At 46.3% G+C, this 22795-nt stretch overlaps 1 protein-coding gene across 1 annotated transcript; it reads left to right on the top strand.

Moving 5' to 3' along the window:
- Positions 1 to 16151: 16151 nt before the first annotated feature.
- LOC129082421 (zinc finger protein 419-like) lies at positions 16152 to 19157 on the top strand. The gene is made up of 3 exons (XM_054588127.1): positions 16152 to 16272; positions 18044 to 18128; positions 18209 to 19157. The coding sequence occupies exons 1-3, from the start codon at positions 16152 to 16154 to the stop codon at positions 19155 to 19157; spliced, it is 1155 nt and encodes a 384-aa protein (XP_054444102.1).
- Positions 19158 to 22795: the final 3638 nt, after the last annotated feature.

Genomic DNA, 22795 nt, shown 5'->3' with positions numbered 1-22795 from the left:
AATCGCATGGTACTTTTCTTTCTCTGAATGAGCTTATTTCTCTTAGAATAATGTTCTCCAGAGCCAGCCATCCTGTCTCAAAATGTAACATTTCTTTCTTTTTTCATGGCAGAGTAGTATTCAGTTGTGTAAATGTACCACTGCCTTTTTTGTTTATTGATTTTAGAAGGAAGGATGAGAGAAACATTGACTGGCTGCTTCTCATACCCACCCTCACTGAGGATTGAACCCATAACCTAGGTATGTGCCCTGACTGGGAATCGAACCCCCGACCTTTCGATGTAGGCGACAATGCTCCAACCACCTGAGCCACAGTGGCCAGGGTGTCCACTGCTTTTTGATCTACTCATCTACTGATGGGCCCTAGGGCTACTTCTAAATCTTGACTACTGTAAATAACGCTGCAATGGACATAGAGATGCATATATTTTTTTAAAATTTGTGTTTTGGGTTTCTCCAAATATATTTGAGAAGTGGAGTCACTGGGTCATGAGGCAGTTCCATTTTTAATTTTTTGAGGTAATTCCATACCGCTTTCCACAGGGGCTGCACCAATCTACCTTTCTACCAACAGTGCACAATGGTTCCCTTTTCTCCACATTCTCACTAGCACTTGTGTGTTTATTGACTGATGATAGCCACTCTGATAGGTGTGAGATAATACCTCATTGCAGTTTAATTTACATTTCTATGATATTTACTGATGGAGCATTTTTCCAAATGTGTGTCAACCAACACTATTTCTAAAATTAGTAAATATAAATTAAATATAACTTTGAAAAAAGAATCTATAAATACAAATTCAATATAAATAAATAAAAAAAGAATCACAATACCAAGATTCAGCTCAGTCTAACTCAGATTTCAGTGTCTCTTCATAAAAATTATCTGAAGTCTTAACTCTTTTTCCCCTCCACTGGTATGTCCTTACAGCTATTTATACCACTGTCTTTGAATAACTACATAATCATTATTAATAGCTCTCTGTAAATCATGTTTCACAAATGTTCTTATTAGTCCTCACCCAAGGATATGTTTATACAGGGTCTGGCAGAACTAACGCCATGCGGTGTGGTTGGTAGGGTTCGTGAATGTCCTGCACAAGATGGACAGCAATTTGAATATTTCACCTAAAATGTCCTGGTGTGCTTGAGTGTGATATTGCTATGTTACAGAATTACATGCTTAGATTTTCTAATAAAAGATTTTTATGAAATAAAAAAGGGGCATTATTTGTGCCAGACCCTGTAGATTTTAGAAAGAAAGACAGGGGGAAAGGAAGAGAGAGACAGAGAAAGACATCGATCGGTTGCCTCCCTTACCCACCCAACTGGGGAATCTAACCCCAGCCTACGTATGTGCCCCGACTGGTAATCCAACCCACAATATTTTGGTGCACAGGACTATGCTCCATCCCACTAAGCACCCTAGCGAGAGCTCACATTTTTTCTGACATATCAATTCCATCCTTGATACTTTGCGGACATGTCATTTCACCTGTGACTTTCCGGCTCCTGGCTCCCTTCACGTTCGTGGCCTCCATGCATCCCCTCTTTCTCTGCACGGCTCCCTCTGCAGTTTCTCCACCACTTAGCTATGCATGGGTGATGAGGTGCCCATACAACTTTAAGCAGTTCTCGAACACCATCTATGCATTTATTGAAGTTTACTGAGAAAAGGACGTAACTAACCTGCACAGCTTGCCCACGTCACCAGCAGACAAGCCCTACCAAACGCTGTTAGCATGACGAGTTGGAGATCCTGCTTCTTTTTCATGTGGTGCTTGCCATTTTTGTGCCTTTTTTCTGGTGAGGTCTCCCCTACTTTGTGATCTTAGAGGTTCAGTACTGCACAGCAGCACCATATTCAACCTGCCTGCAGGTCCCTTTCAGCCAATCCCATGGAACTGGCATATTTTTGACATACCTTTGTAATGGAACTTCCTTCCCCCCCACCAATGTCCACATCCATTTCCTCAGCATTTCTCTGCTTTCAGGTTGTTGGCATAAAAAGGAAGATGAGGAGGCCCCTTCTGAGAAGAGTGCATGTGTAGGAGCAATCACAGGTCAGGTCTTTGAAAATGGCCCCTGCACCCCAGAAGACCCATCCCTGTGGGCAGTGTGTCTCAGTCTTGAAAGCTATTGTGCGCCTGACTGAGTTCCAAGCAGCACACCTTGGGCAGAAAGCATCCTTCAGTGGCACGTGTGTGAGAGGCCTCTGTTTCAGTGCAGACCTTCACCAGCAACAGAGGCCTGTGAATGCAGAGAAGCCCTGGAGAAAGGAGATCCGGACAGAGCCTCGTCTGTGGCCAGATGTAGCTCGTACCTGTCACAACCACCTTTTTTCTGTAGGGAGGATTTGGAAGACTTTCCAGCCATATCAGGCCTTCTCCAGCTCCAGGCCACTCGTGACACTGAGGAGCCACCCAGTGGCAGTGAGAATGGGCAGTCCTTTCATGACGGAAAATGTCACCACCAATGGGATGAATGTGAAAAAGCTGCCAGCCACACCCAGAAACTTGTTCAGCATTGGGGTGTCTGCTCTGGAGAAGAGCTTAATGAGTCTAGGAAATGTGGGAAAGTTTTTAAATCTGTAATATCATTTGACATAGGAGAATTCACACTGGAGCAATGCCCTATGAGCCTAGGGATTATGGCAAGTCTTGCAACCCAAACTCTGCCCTCATTCAATACAAATTGAATTTGTATTGAAGTACCCTCTGGAGAAAGGCCACATGAGTGTAATAAATATGGGGAATACTTTGGACAACACTGACACCTGATTCAACACCTTCGAGTTCTTTCTGGAGAAAAACCTTATACATGTGGCGAATGTGGGAAATCCTTTAATGATAACTCTACCCTGATTCAACACCCAAGAGTTTATACTGGAGAAAAGCCATATGAAGGTGGGAAGTCCTTCAGATCACACTCTCTCCAGGTTGAACGGTGCTGAGCACGTTCTCTTGGACAGCCTGTGAGTGTGGCGAACGAGGGAAAGCTCGTAGCCGGTCCTCCAGCCTCCTTCAACACTGGGGAGTGCTCATGGGTAAAAGACTTTAAGAGTGTAGTGAATGTGGGTCTTTTAGTCTCAAATCTTACCTTTTTTGACACCAGATAATTCACACTGGCAAAAAGCCTTATATATGCTGGGAATGTTTTATTTCCTAATTCCTATAACATTTACTGGAATTAAAAAAAGTTCTTAGTGGAATATACACTGTGCAACATTCTTTGTGTCAGGTACAGGGAGGCTTTAAGGAGCTGCATTGCCTCTCCTCACCTGCCCAGGGCTGTTACCAGATTGATGTCACTTTTTGTGGCCGCTGGTCTGACTGAAGCCACTTCACCTCTACCATCTGGCCCACCCGCACAGTGTGCCTCAATGACAGTCCCAGGGCGGCTCAGAGAAGCTGACCTTTCTTCTTTCATTTGCTTGAGGAAATTATGCATCTGATCCCTGGGTGAGATCCCCATTCCTTTCTCTCTGACTGGGGAACGGCCCTGACCCAGTGTGGGTCCAGAAGACCCCCCTCAGCTAACGAGGGCTGCCTCTTTCAGGGACAGTGTTGTCCGCACATCATGCTGTGATGAATTTTTCCAAGTTCTCATTCACCGACCAGGAAACTGCTTGCTGTACACTGCTCTGGTGTATGATCTTTTTGTAAAGGTCTGTTTGCTGTTGTGCCTTTCATTTTGGTGGTTCTGTTTAGTGCGTGGGATGATTTGAAAGCAGAATTTGATCTGTCAGCAGGTTGAGGTAAATAGGTTTTGTGGGGATCCCAAACTTCCTGTGCTTTGGAAGGGACAGAATGATAAAAGAAAATCGCTTTGTCCAATATTGGCTTATTTTGGGTTGCTGGCCAAGTCCTTGAAAGAAAGACTGCATGACTTTGTGGTCTGAATTTGCAGCCTTGTGCCATGATTATTGGGGAGGTCAAAGGTCACCCAGTAGAGGAGGCCTTTGCTGTGTTTCCATGAACCATGTGAATTCTATTTTTTTGTTCACAGTACTCATATATATTATGTAATTTCAGCAACGTTGAGGGCAAAGGAGCAATGTGCCATGTTGCACGAAATTTTATAGGAGGGTTTATTTGTTGTAAGACTGAGCATTAGGTAGAACCACAATTAGAACAGGAATATTGATACTGTATTAATAATGAGTGGAAGATTCTGCCATCAATTAAATGGAAGTTGCCTCTTCTGAAAGTTTATTCACAAATGTTCCAGGGACTGTGGCTTGTGTGATCTATGTGCACAGACTTTCTCAGGACCCCCGTAACTGTTTCCCAAAGCTGAGGTCTTTCGCAGAGAAAATAATCTAATGGTTTTGTGGATAAAGGAATCTCCCTAGGATGTTCACTTCAAGACTGTTGCTCTACAGATGAGAAAACAAAGCTAGAGGGAAGGATGATCCTCTACCAGGGGTGTCCAGCCTTTTGGTGTCTCTGGGCCACACTGGATGAAGAAGTCTTGGGCCACACAATAAATACACAAACACTAATGAAAACAAAACTGATGAGTAAAAAAGTTTTTAAATAAATTTACGATTTTGTGTTGGCCGTGTTCATAGCCATCCTGGGCCGTATGCAGCCCATGGGCTGTGGGTTAGACACCCCTGCCAGTAGTCAGTCCCAAGATGTGTCTCTTGTGACCCAGTCCTCTTTTTCTTGAGACACTCAAGTCCCAGTTTATCCCAGTTTCTGAGGATGCCTCCCAACGGGCATCCTGGGGGGATGGAGGGTGTATTTCCCATTTGGTCCATAGGGCACCTAGGAAAACAAAGACTAGAACTCCTCGGCTTTCGAGAGGCACCCCGTCTCTGCTCCAGGAGTAGACTAGTGGGATGTAGGGCGTCCCCTGTTTTTCCCAGCGCGAAGCTACCAGATGTCTCTGGCAACATGGGAGAACGGAGACTAGAACTCCTGGGTTCCCAAAAGGTGTGCCCCTTGATTACCCAGGAGCCGACTAGTTGTTCACAGGGCATCCCGTCTCCCCACCGCAAAGCTACCAGACGTGTCTGGCGACACAAAACGTTTTGCACTGGCCAGCGAAAGACCGAGAGCTAAGCTTGCCACGGACTATTTGTGTCCCCTATGCTACTTATGAAGTCGACAACTTTGAACTGGACCCTTTCTGCAGATTGCAGGACTTTTGTAAATTTGGCCCCTTGCCCGTAAGGAATCGCTGGGGGGAGAGAGAATGGCACTTGTCATTTGGTATATTTCCTGCAAGGACTGGAGGCCGATCCAACACTGTTCAATCTAGTAAGAGAGGTCCCTACTGTGGTGAAATATTTGCCACCTAGTTGGGTCTGAGTGGCTCCCGTCTCAGAGGTCTATTGGATTAAAACGCAGAAGGTGCCTAATGAGGAAAGGCAAGCCCATCTCTGTAAAGATATGGGGGTTGGGGGAGTGAGCTGGGAAGTAGGCTGAAATTGCAGGCGCAAGGCCTCAGGCGCAGCTGAAAAAATGCCTGAGTTTAAAGGTGTCAATTTTTTCTTCTTCTTCTACAATGTTGGAGAGGCTGGCACCCTGCTGTTTTGAGTAGTGAGTTAATTACCCTATTGTTCTCAGGACCTAGTAGCTCCTGGGTCTAGAATTTTAGTGTTCCAAAGACTTATATGCCTATGTTTCCTATATTCCTTTTCTACTTCCAATGTCCTTCCTTCCTTTGCCACACATCGATGTGGCAAATATCTCTTTCCTTTACGCCTTCTTACCTTTCTCCTTCCTTCACTGTAATTCATTCTTTCTCCTCTTTCTGAGTTCTGCAGTCTAGGAAGGGGGTGAGATTTTCCCTCTTTGTACCCTTGCCCCTTGTTAATGGCATAGTGGGGCCAAGCCCAATTTGAAGCTGGAGTTGAATGCAAGGCTTGGGTTAGGCAGGCACGAATACTGTCATTTCCCGCTGTACCATTGCGATCAAAGGCATGGTTTCTGGGGATTAGATAGCTGCTTGGCTGGAAAACAAACACAGCAATTACTTTGTAAAGCAGATAGACATGGGAGTGGTAGAGCTGTAAATGGAACAGAGAAAAGAGGGAAAAAGACTTATGAATGAGGCAAATTTGAACGAAAAGGCCTGGTTAGGAGAACAGGGCCTTGCTTTTCTCTCGAGAACTAAACCTAAGCGGGGAATGTGCCACAAGGATGGGGCTGTGGGAGCTTTGACAATGTGCCTCTCGTTGTGTGGACTTCTTCTTGTGGCTGAAGGGAAACCTAGTGTTCGGTCCCGGTCCACGTCCCAGCTTATCCTCTCACTGGTGTCTTTGTTGTGGTGAGTGCTCTTGTGGCTTTTAAATGCTCGATCCGTGCCTGTGGAGTGTGGCAATTTCATTGGGGGAGAAAGCAAGACATTTACCCAGCAGATGTAACATTGCCCCTCTGTACAGTTCCTGCAAGGGATATTCGCACACGAATTGAGTTACTAGAAGCCACCTGGGGTGGGAAGAGTTGCTGCAAACTTACCATAGGCCAATGATTTAAACTGACTTTTCTCCTGGCTGGGTTTGGAGGTACACAAGGCTAAAGAAACCATGAAGCGGGGCTAAAGAAACCATGTAGCGGGTCAAAGTGTGCTATTTGTGAGTAGGGCTCCCAAAGACCATTACCCCTTTGGTCATCTCTAACTCTCTTGTGTGTCTCGGTTTCTCCTCTAACTGTCCAGAACAGCCAGGGGGGCTCAGAGTGCTGGGTGACCAGCTCTTATGTTGTACGTCCCGGACGAGCCCGTTACATTAAGTGATGGGAGTTTCCTGTGAGGTCGCTGCACCTCTTAGGGATTGATCCCAGACACCTCCGCAAGGCCCCCACTCATGTAGGGACATCCAAGAACTCTGGCCAGAGGGAGAAAGTGCCTCTTTAGTCTTTGGAGCCCAGGCAGAACCAAAGCATGCATTTCAGACATTTCTACCTCCAAATGTAGGCCTAGCACGTTTGAATGCCCCACCCCCACAGTGCGGCATCGCCTTTATCCCAAAGGTGAGAAAGGCAAGACAACCTTGTAAGTGAGACCATACTCACTGCAGTCCATTCCAGACGTCCGGAGGCAAAGGATGGGATCCAAGTCTGGTTCCTAGGTTTTGGCACCAAATCTGTTAACAGGAGAGACCTGGTTCTTCATGCTGATGCATGTAAAGAATTACATATCAGCAAATCTATTAGTGTACAATCAGAGTTTCTTAGTGATCCGTTCCCATGGAAGAGAACAGGCCTAGCTGAGATTGAGGGGGACAGGATGTGAAAGGCAGAGGTTCAGGGCAAAGCAGGTGGCAAAAGTAAGAACAGCCTAAGGACAGGTGGGAAGACCCTGGGAGGCCTGAGGCAGGGCGGCCAGAGAGCTAAGAGCGCCCACTGTGCCACGAGCGCTAAGAAAGCAAGTCCTTTGTTCTGAGGACTTATATAGCTGGTGGGATGGGAGTAAAAATGTTACATATTGATTAATGGGCAAATGTGGTGCCAGCTTTCCCAGGGGCACGTGACTACCAACCTTCGGTATGTGTGGAGGTCTGTTAGCCTGAATCCTTATCTTGCTCCAGACCCCATTTGTTCATCTTGTAAAACAGGAGGCTGTTAATTAAAGTTGGGGCTATTGCCGCGACCTGTGCGGAGTGGCGGTCCCTGAGTGGGAGTGACGGGAGATGGAGAAAGGACCACACAACACAAAGACACAAGGCAATTTAGAGAAAAGCCGGGGCCAGGTGGGACACTGTCCTCTGATGGAGAGACAATGATAATGACCACAGTCTCCGCATTTAATTTATAGGGGTTGGTTAGATAAAGCTCAAGGGAGCTTTGCAGACTTAGGGGAACGCTGTGGGCACGGATTGTTCCGTTCCCGGGCTACCTACATGATAAAACTTTCTCCTGCAGAGGTTGCAGTTGTCTTCAGTGGAGCTTGCAGGTATCTGCTCCTTTCTCAACTCCCCTGGGCTCGGGCTGTTGCCAGTTGCCAGCTTGCTCTGCCTCGCAGATAGCAAGCAGTTGAGTGTGGCTTTACCAAGCACTTAACCCGGCTTTTGACGTCAGCCTTCACCGTCCTCCACAGACTACTACCCAAAGTTATTCATGGGCTGCTTCTTTGGGCTCTGTGGACCCTCTTCCGCATGTCAGGCCTTGGGATGAAAGCACAGTTTCAAGGCCTTCTTTCCCAGATGGTGGAAACGCTACGTAGAATTTTAAGGACTTCCCCACTTCCTTGCTAACAGAGTCTTTCTTGTGATGTTGGAATACCTGGCAGTATTATCAGACCAGGCTCAGTACTGCTGAGTGAGCGAGTGAGACATGTCTCCCTCCTCCTCCCTGCCTTGGTTTACTATTCGTTCTGCCTGAGTAATAAAAGGCATTTCCTGGCAAGCAGGGTGGTAGACACTGGCCCGTAACAGCAGTGCAGTCTCAGAGCTCTTCCTAGGCTGTCTCCTGCCTCAATAACATTTCCAAGTTAGAAGGGAATAGGCTCTAATTTAAAAAAAAAAAAAAAGAATTGGATAATTATCTCTACCATTTGTATAAAACTTTACTCTCAGGTAGGTTAACAGTTGCCAGAGGAAAAGGTGGGATTAGGTGAGTACAGTGAGAGGGATTAAGAATTACAGATTGGTAGTCACAAAATAGTTACAAGGACCTAAAGCGCAAGGTAAGGAACATAGTCTATAATGAAATAACTGTATTTTGGCGGCAGTGAGCAGGCAGGTCACACTTCTCTCCTTTGCACGCCCCTCCACCTCCTCAGCAACCATGTCTGATAAACCCGAGATGGCGACATTGAGAAATTCAATAAATTGAACCTGAAGAAGACAGAGATACAAGAAGAAAAATTCACTACCTTCCAAAAAAACAACAGGAGAAGCAAGTAGGTGAATCATGAGGCCCGCACGGCCAATATACACTGTACATTCCACAAGCATTGCCTTCTTATTTTACCTCTTTTAGGTGTTTAACTTTGTAAGATGGAAAAAGGTCACATCAGTTTAAGTGACTGTGCTGCCCCTTTTCACATCAGAACCACTGACAATGAAGGCCGCACCTGCCTCTCCCCTCTGCCTCTGCGGCTGGCAGGGAAGGAAAACAACTTGCATTTTGGTGAAGGAAGAAGCTGGGTAGGTCATCAGTGAAATCTAGAGTAGAAACCAAGTGGGTCCAACATGTCCTCCAGGCTGTAAAATGCAATTTAATCAGAGTGCCATTTTTTTTGTTGTTGTTAAAATGATTTTAATTATTGGAATGCGCGATTTTTAAATATGCAAATAAAAAGTTTGAAAACCTGAAACAAATATATACATAATAACTATGTATGGTGCCAGGTTGGTACTTGAAATATTGAAGAGACTGGTTCACAAAGTATATGACTGTCCAAACACTCTGCTGTATACGACACTAATATAAAATAATACTATAATTGAAAAAAAAAGAACAGATAAACTATGTATATAAGGGCCTTACTACTCCGCCCCCTCCCCCGCCATGATAATTCCAACCTCTCCCAAACCATCAGCAAGGAGAAAAGGAAACACCTTCGAGCAACCCCATCCATGCCTGCCTTCTGATCGCAAATCCCACTTCAGTCTTCTACAGTTCCTCCTAGGTGACCTGGCTTTTTGCAATAGAAACAGACTTTTCCACAAGAGCTTCCCAGCAAACTTTATTTAGTCATCCTGTTGAATTAGACGTTAAGCTCATCAAATGTGGAAGTTGAACCAGACACGAAGCTTGCTTCATCAGAAAGCCATGGCACTTCATCAAGCCTCATTTAGTAGGAAAACACAGCATTTACAGGATTATTCACACACTCCAGGAGGCTGCCCTGTCCTCTGCCCTTGGGAATTGATCCTCCAGGTGGGCAGGAAGCATTTTCCTGGTGCTCAACCAAAGCCAGGCCCCAGGACCATCAGAAGAGGAGGAGTCGGAAAACCCCCTCCACTTAGGTACGTGCCCAGCAGGAAACTAGATGACGTAGCCGAACCCTCGAGGCTCGCACAGCACAGGCCAAAAGAGCAACACAAAGAGGCAGAGCCCAGCTCGGAAAAACCATGGAAAAAGAGCTGACCAGACATGGGGCACGAATCCCCAGCAGGTCCAGGGAGGGCCTATCAGGAAGTGGGCTGCAACCACAGCCTCAACAGCCTGCAGGTCCATTTATGAAAACATCCTGGGGCAGCCACTGCCAGAGCGGGTCCTGAAAAGTGGTCTTTCTGGTTTTCTATTCTAGTGCTAATTGGCTTGTGCTCCTCCTAGGGATTTCTAATTTGCAATTAAGATAAGCTTTCCATTCATTCAATTTAATTTAGAGCCCGCTTTTCCGATTTTTCCAGCAAAGATTACTTGAGGCATTAAAAAGGTACATTTTAATCACCTTAAATTGGTTGCTTCTGGTTAAATCTTCCCATTTCTGTAAGTACTTGCAAGTAAGTGAAGTCTTTCCAGTAAGGGTACTTCCCTATGTATACATCTTAAACCTCCCAGGAGTCTCTGCTTCCACTTCCCCCTCCACAAAGATCCCTAGTCACCTAAGAATGTCTGAGATGAGCCAGAGGGAGTAAGCACCTCTCATCCTCAGAGATGAAGGAGTTTAGACTGTTATTTATCCAGTAAAAGGTTTCGCTAATAACCCCAGTTAGCAACTTCAACTAAAAGCCAAAGTTAAAAATCAGCCATCTGTTTTTCTCCTGTTCTGCCTCAGCATGGTTTCTTCTTAAACTGTAATTTCTAGCTCTAGTTCCAGGATTAAAAAAAAAAAAAAAAAAAAAAAATCAAAGAAATTCAGCCTCTTGGAACAACATGAGGTTCAGAATTCCAAGTGAACTGACCCAAGCTCATCCAATGCAAATCCAGGAAACACTGGGGCAAAAAGAGCCTCTGCGGGTACCTAGCATGGTTGTAGTCTGTAGGGTGGTCTTGGGCGAGCATTGTTACCGAACAAAGGGACCCATGGGGGGGAGGGGATGCCCAGATGCTATTACCGAAACAACGACACCCTCCTTCCCTGGGACCCCTCAGTTGTGGGTCCTTTGCCTGCCGCCCTTGGAATTATGGCTCTGAATGGCAGAGTTTGGTGAAAAGAAAAGGAACTATTTATTCAAAAGTTATACAGGTTTGATTAATGGCTAAATGTCACCCTTAAACCTCAAAATTCCTTCGAAACAATCACCAGCACACACACCATCCTGCCTTCCCCCACTTTGCCCAGTTAGGCCAGTCAGGGGCACTGCCCTTCAGAAAAAAACAAAACAGGAGTCCGGGGCTCGGCTGGGCAGGCCTCTCGCGGGTCTCAGCACCATTCTCTGCGTCGCCGCGATCTCCAGCTCTTAATCCATAACCATGTGGCACCTTCTCCTGGCCTACGAGCAAGAGTCCTTTCTCCCCTCTTTCTTCACGCGGGGTCTTCACACTGTTCCCCAGAGTCTGTGTCCCTTTGTCTCTCCTGCAGGTCCCTGTCTCTCCTCTTTCTTTCTCCCTCACATTCTGTATAAAGTCTTTTAAATGTTCCTGATTAGCTTTGGTGATATGCCAAATAATCCTCTTTGCAAAGGAGGAACGAAGCTATAATTGGCTTTTGTGATATACCAAATAATCCTCTTTGCAAAGGAGGAACGAAGGTATCCTGTTATTGACATGCAAACTGACTTCTCAATGGCCCTGCTCAAGGCTCCCACCCCCATCGCAGCCCGCCCTGGGGTGGGGAATACATTTTTCTTGGACACCCCAATCTCTGGACCCCGTTACAAATACACTTTGGGGGGGGGGCTGGCTGTGCCCTGTTACAGCTTCTCTTTGGAATCCTGCCATTCTACTTACGATGACACAGTCCAAGCCACTGCCAAGTGAGCCAGTAACAAAATCCACTAAGAATTCTGACTCCATGCATTTGAATAGGCAGAAAATAGTTAACACATTCCAGGTAAGAATGGATGCATTTTGTGTTTCAATGAGAATATAGTCAAATTGGATTTGAAATAATATTTTTTGCCTCCTGTAGCATTCTGAGCTTCAGAGGGTCTGAAATGTCTCTAAACAACTGATCGGTTGCAGACAACACTCCCCAGAAACCTGCAAACCGGCCGGTGAAACCTTAAGCTGTGGCTCCCCAGAACCACTCCCAGTGTCGCTACATCTTTACAGAACCCTCAAGGTCAGTGAAGGGCAGCTAAGGCCTCTTACGCAGCTGAAAAAAAATGCATTACCCAGAGGCCAATAAGCACAGAGGTGGCGAAGCCTAGCCAATGAAAGCTCAGAAAAGAGCGTACTAGTACGTGGGCGTCGAGTTAGGGCAGAATTTCCGGTTTTCTGTGGTGGAGATTTTGACCTCGCCCGTCCCTTCTGAGTGAGAGCTTCCATATCGCGGCGTCTCGACGGAGGTGGCGGCACACGACTGGGCCCCTGCTGCGCAGAGGCTGGTCGGAGGCTTTGCCGATTGCTCACGGCCGGATCGGGCCTTCGGATCCCGCAGGCTTCGCTTCTCCCACCGAACAGTTGGCGCGGCCGCGCTGAGGCGCCCGGCTGAGGTGAGTGCGCGCCCCCTGGCCCTCCGCGGTCAGCCCACCGAGCCCGGCAGCCCAGGCTCCGGCGTCCCAGAGCGCGAGGCGCCGGTGGGTGGCACAGGGTGTAACGGGTGGGAGAGGTTGACAGTCTGAGGGGTGCTTGAGCCAGGAGGATTCTGGGAAACTGGGCCCTGTTTTGCGTATAAAGGCTAGAAAGGAACTTTGGCGAAGTTGCGCGTGAGGAGACCACGTGGAGGCCATGGAAGGTCGTGAAGAGAAGAGGCACCTTGATAGATGGGGTTGCGACGTTTTCCAAGGACCGCTCAGAGTGGAACTGGAAAAGCTGGTGTTGGTGCTGCCAAGTCACCACCAGACCCAATAAGCAGAGAAAGGGATTGACTCTCTATATGTGCTTTTTTCGGATCGCAGGTGATCTGAGAAGACTGCGCCTTGCGCCTCCCAAAAGACGGTCTTTCATTCTGTTTCCAACCGACCCTTTTAATAAGGAAAGGATTTTGGGATTCAGGCAAAAGGTAAATGAGGTAAAAGCTGTAGAGTTGTTTTATCTATTGAGCAGTGACTCTTTATCTGCATTCTGTGGAGTGGTCTTTACCGTGTCCTGGATTATTGTCTTTATCTGTGTCCTCATCAATGGATTTCTCTTCCTGGAGCACAATGGCTCAGGCGCCATCTTGATTGCTTGCAGTCCTCCTGGGGCTCAAAGGTGGAATTGCTTGTGGTCTCCTGGAGTCAGGGTGAGTCATACCTTCATTCCTGAAACAGTAGCTTTTTACGGGCATTATTTACTCTAAGCTCATTAATTATTACTTAAAATTAAAAATTTACAACTCTTGAATTCCCCCATCATGAGTAAGAAGAGACTAGACGAGGTGATAGCAGTTAGGGACAGGAAGGTGAATCCTATAAATGATGACTAGACACCCAGAGTCTATACTGAGGACTGAGGTCCTGAGGTGATGCAGTCACCTCGGAGCACTTAGCAAGCTGAACCTGTGGATCCTGGTGGTGGCGGCAGCCAGGCTCTCAGAAGACCTTTCTCTTTCCACAGATTGCCCCAACTCAAGAATCACTTAGGGTACTGGCTTGCAGTGCTTGTTTCAGGGCTTCCCATTCTAACGGTCTTTGAGACTCAGGTGTCCGGGGTCTTTGGTGGCACACTCTCAGCCTTTGGTCCTGGGGACCTCGACCAGACACCAAGCCCAGAGTTCTAGGTCCAGGTTTAGAGTTATGTGAAGTGGTTCCTGTTTTTGGCATCCAGTGGAATGAGATGTGACTGGTCCTCCCAGGCATAGTTATCAGAATGTGCAAAGGCTTGGAGGAGAGGATATGTTGATTCAGAAACCAACAGGTATCCTTTCTTTCTTATGTGCCTGGGACCAATGGGACAGGAGTCATGTCTAGAGCAACTTGGATTCAAATTGGGTGTCTGTCTGTAGGCGATGGGAGCAATGGGATGTTAGGAGCAGTACAGTCAGGTGATCTCACCTAGGTCTCATTGGAGTCCCTGCGGCAGTAGGGATGTAGAACAGTATGGGTGTGATAGAAATGATTGAAAGGTCAGAGAGAGGGCTGATTATATGATTTGGGTGAGTGTGAAGGACCAGGAAAATGGCCGTTGAGGTGGATGAAGTAGTTGGATTCTGGGTGGGGCTTTTATGTGTGGCTGCCGAATTTTTCTAATTTTGACGTTAGAGAGAGGTAAGAGTCAGGAATGACTCAATGGTCTGGTGTTAGCAACAGGCGTTACAGAAGCATTTTCAACTGAGAAGGGGGAAACCACAGTAGAAAAAGTGATTTTCATTGGGGGTATCAGGAATTTTATTTTTGACCTGTTCATGGTGTGAGATGTTTCAGAAAACAATTCATAGGTGTCTGGAACTCTGAGGAAGAGTTCAGGATAAAAACTTCTCTGAAAGGTAGTGGAGAGTCTATGGGCCAGGGAAGAGCTGTAGGTCACTGTGATATGGGGAATCCTGGTCAGGGTGATACTGGTAGTAGTAGCCCAGGAAGACAGTGTAGGGCTGAGGACTGGGTTTCCTGCTGGGGAACCTGGCTGTGGGAAGTGGGTGTCACAACAGCGTATACGGACAGAAGTGATCATGTGGCGGGAGGAGCAGAGAACATGATTTGACAAGTGGCCAGGGCCTTCAAGGCATCGGTGGATGTGAGATGGATTGTAAACTTGAGAGTAATTCGCACAAGAGGAGACTGGGGCTGGTGCATGTTCACTGCTTCTAAAGACTCACCAGGACTTTGTTGTGACCCTTCATGAAAGCTGGGGTATCCCAGTCAGGCTGACAGATTAGTGTAGCGGCATAAGTAATCATCTGTGAGACTAACTGGGCATGGGATGGAGGGCCACTGGGGCTGGTCCTTCACTGAGTGGGAGGTGGACAGGGGAGGGCCGAGACTGGCGGACAGACATCCGGTGCAGCACCCGTGGAGGAGGGCTGTGCACATGTGAGATCTGATGTCGTTCTCTGCAGGTGAAGTTGAAACAAGGAACCGTCAGGGAGAGAGGCCTTCACAGTAGGACTCAAGGCAGCCCCTGTCTGTGGGGACCATCAGAGTCAGGTAGTACTTGATCCTGTCTGAATTTTCCATATATTCTCTGGACCACATATGCTGAGTAATGAGTCGAGAGACTAAGGCGATGACTAGGGTACAGGGCAGGAGGAGGCTGGGGCTGGGGGGGGTGCACTGTAAGAGAGAAGTATGATAGGAAGACTGAGGTACAATTGGAGGGGGACTGTGAATTCATGGCCAGAGGGCCCTGGCCTTGAGGTAAGAGGGAAAGAAGCTGAGCCCCTGTCAGGTGGGTTCTGGAAGAATGCCATGGGTAACCCCATAGGAATTGCCTGAAAAAAGGTGTGTTGTGATTCTACATGCCAGATCCGTAGATTAGAGATTTTATTTGTCTGCCCACGTGCCTACTGTTGTTGAGGGCTGATACAGTGATCAATAGGACCCTGATGAGAGAGTGGCCGTCAGTTGCCACCTGGGGTTGAAAACCTCCATTAGCACAGGGAAGGGAGAAAAGTAAGCAGGAGATAGAGTAGGGTGCTGGTGAAATTAGAATCCTGGTAAATAAGGTAACCAGGGAACAGTCCCTGTCCTGGCAGTAGCAGGGCTGTGCTACCTTTCAAGTGACTCTGAGAAGATAGCTGTGTGAGAGAAGTGCAATTCCAGAATTTATGTACAGAGGTTAAAGTGATAGACTGAGGACCCTGGGGTGGGGCCCAAAGGTTGAAGGGGATGCCCTGTTTTTCATGTCTTGGAGGGACAATCTGGGAGACCACAGCAGTATTGCCTAGCAAGACCCATTTCAAATTACTCACATGATCTTTACAACCAACTTCTATCTGTAAACTAACTTTGTAACGCTCACTGTATTGACAAGAGGCAGCGTGACCTGCATGCCAGGCTCAGAGCTCAGGTATCGTCTATCCGCCCATCAGCATGTTGTGGGAAGACACAGTATCAGTGGGAATATAAGAAGAGAATGACCTAAATGGCACCAAGGCCTGGCATCTGCTTTGATGTGGGAAATCGAGGGAGCAGATGGATGTGGAGGGTTGAGGTGTAGGACAGACTTGAAATTCGAGGAGAGAAGCTGATCATGGAATAAACTGTCCCCATTCTGATAGGATATGAACTTTGCGGACGTGGTCATTGCCTTCTCCCAGGAGGAGTGGGGGCTCCTTGATGAGGCTCAGAGACTTCTGCACCGCCATGTGATGCTGGAGATCTTTGCCCTTGTAGCCTCTGTGGGTAAGACTTTCACACCTGCCACTTTGTCCTGAGGTGATGTCCTGCCTTCCCTGTTTTCTCCAGAGGTAGCGCTGTCTTTCCCACAGCCAGACCGTGGGCTTTGCTGATTTCCCCTACTTTCTTGACCCCTGTGCTGTGGCTGCCAGTGCTGATCTGTGTGGAATGCCCTGACCCATGAACTCCCTGAGTAGTTCTAGCAGATGTTGACTGAAAATGTGCAGGGAAGTGCCTGGGTGTTGGAAGTCTTGCAAACAGCTTAATGGATCACAACTTAGTTGCCCTATTTCTTGCTGGATCACTATGTCCAGATCCATGACCTCCAAGGCTGCCTTTTTTTCTCTAGCTAACACTTACTTACTTACTTACTTATTTATTTTTGGTGACTCCCTGTACCAGGTCATGGTCATTACTTACATTAACCTGGGCTTTTCTTGTGAGACGCTCCTTGAAGGATTTTTTTGGTTTTTAATATTGCCTTCCCTGAATACTACTTTATGCCAAGTTGCTCTGGGCCAATGCTTGCTGAGCGCCTCTGTTGTCTTTTATTAGTACTAGAATCATTGAGATTCTGAATACCACAATAGAGGGTGCAGGGTGAAACCTGGTTCTGTCACAGGGTGGTCTTGACAGGATTGTGTGTCTTGGAGGCCTGACCCTTGTGGGGGCAACTGTGGTAGGTCATTACAATGGGCTGTATTCAGATTGTACCAGAGCCCAACCTGTGTCCATTATTGTTTTTGTGCAAGTGCTGCTGGCCACACCTCATTTCTACCTTTTTTTTCCCCCATACTTGACACTTTGCTGACTTATCATTTGATCTGTTACTTCATGTTTGGGAAAGTAACTCCTCACTGTTACTCCTCACTATGTACACGTATGTGCCCTCTGTGCATCACCAGTTCTTCTTCACGGCTCCTTCGGCAGTATTCTCCAGCACTGACATATGCGTGGGTTATGAGGCATATATACATTCTTAATTAGTCTTCAAGCGCCACCTACTCATTTATTGAATTTTACACAGAAAAGGACATAATCAAGCTCCTGATTAGCTTGCCCATGTCACCTACAGACAAAAGCCATGATGAACGCTGTTAGCAGAAGATCCCTTTGACATCTTGTTTCTTTTCCAAGTGGTGCTTGCCACCTCTGTGTCCTTTTTCTGGTGAGGTCTTTTATATTTTGGGATTCCCAAAGGCCCAGTACTGCAAAGCAGCATTTTATTCAATATGCCCTTAGGTCTCTCCCTTTTAGACAATGTCATGAAACCATCATATTGTGTATAACACACTTCTGTATTGGGACTTGCCCCTCCCTGCAAAATGAACATGCATTTTTCCAGCATTTCTCTGCTTTTAGGTTGTTGGCATAAAAAGGAAGATGAAGAACTTTATGCTGAGCAGAGTGTATCTGTACAAGAAGAGTCACAGGTCGGGGTTTCTAAGACAGCTCCAGCAACACAGAAGACCCATCCCTGTGAGCAGTGTGTTTCAGTCTTGAGAGCTGTTTTATACCTGACCAAGTTCCAAGCAGCGTACCTTGGGCAGAAAGTGTTCTTCAGTGACGCCTATTTGGGAAGATTCGGTTTCAGTGCAAACCCTCACCAACAGAGGCCTGCCATTGGAGAGAAGCCCTGGAAAGGAGATATGGACAAGGCTTCCTTTGTGACCAGGTGCACCTTTTATGTATCAAGGGCACGTTTCACCAGTAGGGAGGTTGTTGAGGAATTTCCAGCCATCTCAAGCTTTCTCCCACACCAGGCCACTCCTAACAGACAGGAACAACCTGATGGGCAGGCCCTTCATGATGAATGTGAAGAAGATTCTGGCCACACTGAGGAACTTGTTCAACATCAGAGTGTCTGCTCTGGAAAAGAGGTTTCTAAGGGTGCTGAATGTGGAAAGGCTTTCTCACAAATTTTGAACCTTGTTCCCCATAGGAGAGTTCACCCTGGAGAAAAGTTGCTTGTTTGTAGTGATTGTGGGAAGTCCTTCAGACATAGTTCTAGCCTTAGTCAACACCAGAGAATTCACAGTGGAGAAAAGCAACATGAGTGCACTGTCTGTGGGAAATGCTTTCACTACAAATTTACCCTTGTTCAACATCAGAGAATTCACTCTGGTGAAAAACCTTATGAGTGTAGTGAATGTGGGAAATTTTTCAGACAAAAGGCTAAACTCATTGATCACCGTAGAGGTCACACTGGTGAGAGGCCTTTTGAGTGTAGTGAATGTGGGAAGTCTTTTAGTCGCAAATATCACCTCCAGAGACATGGCAGAATTCACACCAGAGAGATTCCTTATGAGTGTAGTGAATGTGGGAAATCCTTTAATCATCACCAGTATTTGATTGAACATCGTCGAGTTCATTCTGTAGAAAAATATGAGTGTGATGAATGTGGGAAATGTTTTATCCACAAATGTAAATTGTTTAAGCATAAGAGAATCCACACTGGAGAAAAGCCCTATGAGTGTAACAATTGTGGGAAGTTCTTCAGGCAAACCTCTGGCCTCCTTCAACACCAGAGAGTTCACACTGGAGAAAGACCCTTTGAATGTAGTATTTGTGGGAAGGCCTTCAAACAAAAATCTGCACTCATTCAACACCAGAGAATTCATACTGGAGAAAAGCCCTTTGAGTGTAGTGATTGTTTGAAGTCCTTCAACCAAAAATCTGCCCTTGTTCTACATAAGAGAATTCACACTGGAGAAAAGCCTTTTGAGTGTCATGATTGTGGGAAATTTTTCACACAAAGCAGTACGCTCATTGATCACCGCAGAGGTCACACTGGTGAGAGGCCTTATGAGTGTAGGGAATGTGGGAAGTGTTTTACACAACATGCTAGCCTTTCCCAACACCACAAAGTTCATAGTAGAGAAAAGCCATAAAAGTAAAGTAAATGTGAACAAATTTTTTTCTAAATTCATTTTAGGTAGAGGGAATAGGAAAGGGAGAAGTGGCCTTTATACAATGGACCCTTCTTAGCCTGTCACAAATTCCAATTTATCTCCTAGATTTTATAAAACTAAAACTTTTTTTTAAAAAGAAGGAACCCCTCCCTGACAATCAGAAGCCCTGAGCTGCTTTTCACAATGTATTTGCTTATCAAATTATAACATACAATATAAATATGGGAAAGGTTTGTCAATTATCCCTTACGATGAAAAAAGATTGAAATCACACCCACACAAAGGCATAATATGAGCTAATGTTGAGAAACAGAACTTAATGAAGAAAAAAGTTATTCATCACACAGAATAAAAGTAAACAATATACTTGTTAATTTACTTTCCACTAGAGAGGATGAACTTTGTATTTGTAGAAGCTTAGTTGTTGGGTGTTGCTGTTGTGGACTGATAAAGCACCTTATCAGAAGTCAATATTTTTTGGCACATTGATGTTTCTACTTCCTGTTCTCTTAACTGTATTTCAACCCTTTTTTCTTCATTTTGAAGGATGGCCATTTATTTTTTCATATTAACTTTTTAGAATCAAAATCTGGCATTAACAACTTGGTGATAGGGACTGAGTATAGCATGTGTGTCTTGTACTATTTTGCCATGTCTGCAAATAATAGGGCAGAGTCTGGTATGAGAAGTGAAAGTACTGGACATGTGGGTCTTCCCGTCAGTACTTCAATAGGGATAGCTGCTTTGTCCTTCAGTGAGTGGACTACGTGGCCGTACGGGCTACTGAAATAATACATTTTCCCAAGGGAGCTAAAGGCTTTCTGAACTTTGCTGATTTTAAGAACACAGGCCCTAGCTGCTGTGACTCCATGGATTGAGTACCAGCCTGCAAACCAAAAAGTGGCCAGTTTGATTCCCAGTCCAGACACATGCCTGGATTGTGGGACAGGTCACCAGTTGGGGATGAGTGAGAGGCAAATCAATGTTTCTCCCTTCCCCTCTCTAAAAATAGATTTTTTGAATAGAATGCTTTTTTTTTTCCCCTCTTCATCTTCTATAGAAGGTTGTGGGTAATAGTGTAGTTTTTGAGTGAGAGGTACCACCGTAGAGAGTTACTTTATAGTATTCCCCATAAGTTGGGTGACACTTCATATAAAACATTGGGGTCATTCACAGTTGGAAACAAAATTCACTTTTTCAGCTTTCACAGTTGTGGCTTATTTCATTGGGTGTCCTGCAAAGCCGAAGTCCACCAATTGGGTTCTCATTCAGTGCATATGACTGTTGAGGATTCTGTCCTAGGTCAGGGCTCGCATGAGAGGCAACCCATTGATGTTTCTGTCTCTTCCCCTCTGTAAAATTAAAATTTAAAAAATAAATAATAGAAGTAAATTGCCCTGGCTGGTGTGGCTTAGTGGATTGACTGCCTGCCTGTGAACCAAAGGGTTCCCGGTTCAATTCCCAATCAGGGCACAAATAGGTTGCAGGCCAGGTCCCCAGTTGGGGGCAGGTGAGCATCAACCACACATTGAAGTTTCTCTTCCTCTTTCTCCCTCCCCCTCTCTTTAAAAAGAAATAAAATCTAAAAAAACAAAATTTTTTCCCAGCAACTAAAGACTATAGATTATCAGGAAAGAAATGCTTTAAGTCAGCCTGAAAATATTCAAATCCTAAGGAGGGTAGAAGCTGGATAAGTTTTATTAGGTGTTTAAAGGGCTCTGGATGGATGGCCATTTTTTACTCAAGGTCCCATGGTGGTGGTTGGATGGCTCGACCATGTGGTAACTATTTGTACCTGCCAGGTGGGGGGACCACAGCTTCAGGAAGAGGGAGGTGGGAACCCTGCCAACATGCCTGACCCCACTAGGAGCCTTAGGTATAAATACCCCAACTTTCTCCTTGGGTAGTCCCTCCCCAAATGCACCACTGCCTATCACCAATTCCCCTTACAGCAATATCAGGACTGAAGACGAGCCAACTTCTAGGCACTTGAGGTGTTTATATCCTCCAGCAGCCTCTCAGGGAGTTCTGCTCACTATGGAAAAGTGGACATGGGGTTTGAATTGGAGGGGGGAGTCTCTAGCAACCCCCAGTGAGGGATGGGATCCAGACATTATTCCAAGCCCACAGCCCTGTGTCTCATGAAGCCTGGCCCTCTTTTCTAGCAAAGTTGCACGACGAAAAATTATCTTCCTGGCTCCTACATCTTCAGGGTGGCCTCCAGGCCTTTTTCCCAGATGACAATGGACCCTATATTAGTCTGCTCAGGCTGCGGTAACCAAGTGCTTCGCACTGGGCTGCTTAAACAAGAGACTGACTGCCTCACAAGGACACTAGATATCTGGTCAAGGTGTCAGCAGGGCTGCTTTCTCCTGAGGCCTCTCTCCTTGCCTTGCAGATGGCCTCCTTCTCTGTCCTCACATGGGCAGCTCTCTGTGTGTGGCTGGGCCCTAATCTATTCTTGTAAGGACACCAGTCCAACCTATTATTTTAGCTTTAAATGACTGTTTCCAGATACTGTCTCATCTGAGGCACTGGGGTGAGGATCTCAGCCTATGGATTAATGGCGCGCAGTTCAGCCCATGACAGCTCCCAGGCATCTTTCTATGAAGAGCTAACATTAAGGAGCTCTCCGGAGGACTTTCTCATTTAACACATCCGAAATTATCCAGCAGAGGCATTATTTATTACGTCTACTCAAAGGAGGGAGCCACAGCTCAGAGAGGGTGCCCAGCTGGCAAGTATGTGAGCTGGGAAAATTTAGCAAACAAACTCTGGGCCAGCTCATCTTGGTCCCTTGCATCCTCTCCCTGAGGGAAACAGCAGACTCCAGCCAGACCCCCAGCTTCCTTTCCTGTGAGGTGGGACCATCTAGTAACAACACTCTGACATCACCAGGGGCCCCAGGGCCCCTCCCCCATACGTGCTTCACCTTCTCTGCAAGCTCCTGCCCTCCTGTCATGGAAGGCAGCACCATCGCCCTGGCATCCCAGACAGGGTCATCACTGTCACCCCACCACATCGCTCGTCCTCACTGTTACACAGAGTGCTTTGTGTTTAAACCCTGCTAGCCTTCCTGTTAATATCACTGCAGGGTGCTCCGTCCCATCAGTGCCTCAAGAGTGAGCGCCACCCAGGAATTACTGTCACTTTGTGGACATTGAGAGACATGATGGAGGACTGAAGGAAGCTCAAGTCCTCCCCACCCTTCTTTGAGATAATCTTATAAATGAAGTTAGAGTACCGTGACGGCATACACATCCACAGCATAAAGAAATGGCAGCCAAAGAGAAATTGGGTCAAGAACCAGCTGTGCCTTTTCAGGCATGGTTGGCTGTTTAAGGAATCCAGTTAGGCAGCCAAGAGAAATCAGGAAGGTATGCTCTTCAGCAGAATATCATCAGTCTCCCTGCTCCCTACATCAAGTATCTTGATTATACCCTTGGGGTTTTAATTTGCAAAGGTGATTGCATGGTGACATGGAGTGTTTAATGTGTCTGTAAGAAGCTTTCATTACTTACAGTTCCCAAGAGCAGAGACACGCTGTGCCACACATGGACACATGGCAAAGCAACAATGTTGGTCAGAGGGCAAAAAGGAGTGAGGAGAATATGGGC

This window comes from Pteronotus mesoamericanus, unplaced genomic scaffold, assembly GCF_021234165.1.
Source record: "Pteronotus mesoamericanus isolate MK-2021 breed Mesoamerican mustached bat unplaced genomic scaffold, CSHL_Meso_final scaffold_128, whole genome shotgun sequence".
Taxonomy (NCBI): domain Eukaryota; kingdom Metazoa; phylum Chordata; class Mammalia; order Chiroptera; family Mormoopidae; genus Pteronotus; species Pteronotus mesoamericanus.
This window is presented reverse-complemented; position numbering and strand designations above follow the sequence as displayed.

Coding starts and splice junctions, on each gene's coding strand:
- LOC129082421 (XM_054588127.1), top strand. CDS start 16,152: ATGAACTTTGCGGACGTGGTCATTGCCTTCTCCCAGGAGGAGTGGGGG. Junction 16,273..18,043: donor TGCCCTTGTAGCCTCTGTGG/GTAAGACTTTCA, acceptor CACTCCTAACAG/ACAGGAACAACCTGATGGGC. Junction 18,129..18,208: donor AACTTGTTCAACATCAGAGT/GTCTGCTCTGGA, acceptor TGTTCCCCATAG/GAGAGTTCACCCTGGAGAAA.